The 4068-nt window shown below is 38.4% G+C and overlaps 1 protein-coding gene across 1 annotated transcript; it reads right to left on the reverse strand.

Annotated features, from left to right (window-relative positions):
* On the reverse strand, nucleotides 1-1086 carry LOC145499671 (neuropeptide FF receptor 1-like). The gene has a single exon (XM_081479200.1). It carries the CDS (start codon nucleotides 937-939, stop codon nucleotides 1-3), a length of 939 nt encoding a protein of 312 aa, XP_081335326.1. The 5' UTR covers nucleotides 940-1086.
* Between the last annotated feature and the right edge of the window lie 2982 nt (nucleotides 1087-4068).

Raw genomic sequence — 4068 nt, forward strand, 5'->3', positions numbered from 1 at the left:
CTACTTTACCTCAATTTCCGAGGCACAACCCATTTCAGTTTCAACTGTTATTTTTCTTTGACGAATCTGTTGTCTTAGTTGAGTAGCCGATGAACTTGCCATTTCTTTAATTCTTGCTTTCCAACTATCTTTAAACGATGGCAGTCGAAAGCAGTAAATAACCGGATTGACCAAAGACTGTACAGCAAACAGGAGCATCACTCCTCTGATGCCTGTAACCGATAACTTGTAGCAATTTTTGCAGACGCCACCAATGGACAAATACAATACGGGAGTGCCCCACGTGATTAAGAAGGCCCCTCCCACCAGTAAGAGAGTCACAGCCAGGGCTTTATCCTGTTTTGCTGAGGCACCAAGTCTGCGTTGTTTTCTGCGTCGAACTGTTATCCAGATGCACACGTAACAAGTAACTGTCGTGAGACTTATCCCGCCGATAATGATTGGTAATAAAAGGGGAGCAAATTTTCTTATCTGCCAAAAGCCACTCCATTGTAACGTTATAACTGCCGTCACCAGAGTTGACAGAATCCAAATTACCAAAATAGCTGTTTTGTAAACGCTACTGTTCATCACTCGGTGACGTATGGGCCAAATGATCGCATGCATTCGTTCTACGGCAATGACGCCAAGAGTGAAGAGGGAAGCTGTTTTCAGAAACGTAGTCAAAACTTTATGCACATAGAAAGAAGTTATTGTTGGATCCAATAGATAAAGCATCGTTGCTGGAATCGCTGTAACTCCATACAAAAGGTCAGCGACGGCAAGGTTGATAACCATCACGTGTTTTCGAGTTCTGAGTGATGACGTTTTTAAGCAAGTGTACAACGTCAAAGTGTTTACGACAATGACAATGGTGCCCACCACTGCATAAGCCACAGTCCAAACGACCCAAAGATTTGGTTTTGATTCTAAAGACTCTCCAGCCCGTTGAGGCTTCATGGATGACAATTCGCGGATCTAGGTGTAAAAAAGGAAAAATTTTTTTGGTTAAATCTACTATTAGATCTTTATATGAAATCCTGGAAGCTCAGACTAACGTGTTGACGCAAAATCAGAAATAACACATTGCGTGACTGTCAGTAAATATCGAGCATTGCTAGGTTTTTCTCGGCTTACGAAGGTACCTATTGATCGAGCGTAACAAAAGCTAATGTATCTCGTTTTCGGGAAAAACCCTCGTATGAAGATTGTCATAAAGATTGTTTTTAAATTTTCTATTTGCCATTCTGTCTCCTTCGTTCGAAAACAAATCCACGCAGAAGTTTGGACGTGTTCAGTTTCGACAGTTTTTATTATTAATAATTTATACTTTTTTATGAAAACTGAAACAATTCAGTTCAAGTAATTCAGAACAGTAGCAACAAATAACATGTTTAACGGCTATACATTATTACATATATCATACATAAATAAATTATCTCCCAGACTGGCCAAAGTATATTTTCGCTTTAAAAATATATCTGTCATCAAAACTGAAATTATACTATATGGATATGCTTGGAATCATTCTTTTAAAACACTTTACTCTCACAGTGCCTTTCTCAGCCAGGTTTATAAATGCGAATTTAATGCGAATTTAATGCTGGGGGTAACCCTGCGATGGACTGGCATCCCATCCAGGGGGGTAGAAATAGTCCTGGTCGCTTCATACAACGGAAACCGGGATAAGCTTCGACCTGATGGGGGCTTCATGGCACACATGTCCATCCACACATGTCCAATATACACAAACAGATACCAATCGTCGAAACACCCTCAACAATCGTACCATTAATTAGTAAATGATCACTATTCGTCAAAGTAGCCTTGTCGATTGGTGCCATTGCATTGGTACCATTGGTACAAATCGATTCCAACGGAAAAGTAGTTAGTCGATTGGTATACCATTTGTAAACTGCATATATTAACAACCGAGGGCCGCGCGTAAACTACTTGTTGATTGGTGCCATTGGTATCAATGGTAACGATGGAAAAGTAGACAGCCGATCGGTATGCCATTTGTATTTGCATAAATTGTGCGATCCCAAAAGCGCTAAACGAATACAATATGTATATTCTTCGTTCTTAAAGAGTGCGAGACCAAACACACGCTAAATACAATGCCCTACATACCATATGTAAATTCTTCGTTCTTAAAGCGTGCGAGCCCAAACACACGCTAAATACAATTTATATTCTTCGTTCTTAAAACGTGCGAGCCTAAAGACACACTAAATACAATGTATATTCTTCCTTATTAAAGCAAGTATAAACACACGCTAAATACAGCGTGCGAGCCCAAACACACGCTAAATACAATGTCCTACGTACAATATGTATATTCTTCGTTATTAAACCGTGCGAGCCCAAACACACACTAAATACATACAATGGATACTCGTCCTTATTAAAGCGAGCCCAAACACACGCTAAATACAATTTATATTCTTTGTTCTTATGCTATTTGTGTTTGCATAAAGTGTGGGAGCCCAAAAGCGCTAAATAAATACAATATGTATATTCTTCGTTCTTAAAGTGTGCGAGCCCAAACACACGCTAAATATTGTATTTAGCGTGTGTTTGGCCTCGCACACTTTAAGAACGAAGAATATACATATTGTATTTATTGAGCGCTTTTGGGCTCCCACACTTTATGCAAACACAAATGGGATAAGAACCAAGAATATAAATTGTATTTAGCGTGTGTTCATACTTGCTTTAATAAGGAAGAATATAAATTGTATTTAGCGTGTGTTTGGGCTCGCTTTAATAAGGAAAAATATACATTGTATTTAGTGTGTGTTTGGGCTCGGACGCTTTAAGAACGAAGCATATCAATTGTATTCAGCGTGTGTAATTCGGCAAGAAGATACTTTGTTACTGCGCCTTTCCTAGCTTCCGACTACTGCCGAGCACTGTTTCGTTGTTTGAACTGTGCTCAATGATTTGATTACCGCGCGCTCGGCACTATAGTCGGAAGCGGGAAGGATCCGCCGAACATTTGATTGACGGTAGCGAAAAATACATTTGTCGGTTGAGCTTTGAATTTTAGAGTCCGCATGTTACTGAAGGCGCAGTACGCTTACATGAGTGGAGAAGTATGTTACTTCAGTTATCAATTATTTTTATACCAAGAGTTGAGAAGGGAAGGCCAAGTTCTTTCACTGTTCAACTGCTACCCATATTTTTGACAATCACGCTCAAGAAAAGTCAAGAAAACCCGCCATAAAATTACGTGCATTGAACATTACTTTTTACTTAAGAGTGTACTTCGATTTTCAAAAGATTAACCGCGCGATTTTGAAAGTTTTAATAAAGCACCGTTGTCAATGTACAACAACAAGAACTTTTATTTGTACATTTTATAGACAGAAAAATAAATTAACTAATAAATAAATAAATCGATGGATAAATAAATAAATAAACATAAATAAATAAGTTGTCAGTTCAGGCATTAGTTATCCTCTTAGTCTAGTTTCAGTAATTAATCTGAAGACTGTATTTTGTAAGGGGAATATCTTTAAATAATTTTTAATTCAGCTCGAAAAAATATACTGTTATAAGATTTCAAGATATCCTTCGGTTCAGGTTGTCTTCATTTACATGAAAACCCTCACTAGTTTTTTTCTTCTTTGATCTGGGGCAGCATCTGATACCATTTTTTAATGTTGTTTCATGCTCTTAGACCATCGTTGTACAGTATACGGTTACAGAGTCAAAAAGTAAGAGGAACTTCTCCGTAGAGCATGCATATCATGCGATCATTAACTCACTCGTTAAACTCAAGTCTTCAATTAAGCGTTGGCAATTTTAATTTCTGTTGTTGTTTGTCTTTTCCCTGGATACCTTTTTGACTCGAAATTCCCCGCGTCTCGTATTGACCTTACTCTCAAGCTAACTCTAAACGTAGGCAATCTCAAGGAGTAAATAAGTGGGTTGATAAGCGACTGGACAACAGACACAAGTAGTACGCATCTGCAAACTGTCGGGGTTGGCTTGTAGCAATTTTTGCATATCTCCTACTGAGAAATAGAGAGATAAAACGTGGGAATACCCCAGCCAATTAGGAAAATCCTGTTACCATAAGCA

This window comes from Orbicella franksi, chromosome 10 (genome assembly GCF_964199315.1).
Source record: "Orbicella franksi chromosome 10, jaOrbFran1.1, whole genome shotgun sequence".
Taxonomy (NCBI): Eukaryota; Metazoa; Cnidaria; class Anthozoa; order Scleractinia; family Merulinidae; genus Orbicella; species Orbicella franksi.

Excerpts from the sequence above, each read along its gene's own strand:
- LOC145499671 (XM_081479200.1), bottom strand. The coding sequence starts at position 939 with ATGAAGCCTCAACGGGCTGGAGAGTCTTTAGAATCAAAACCAAATCTT.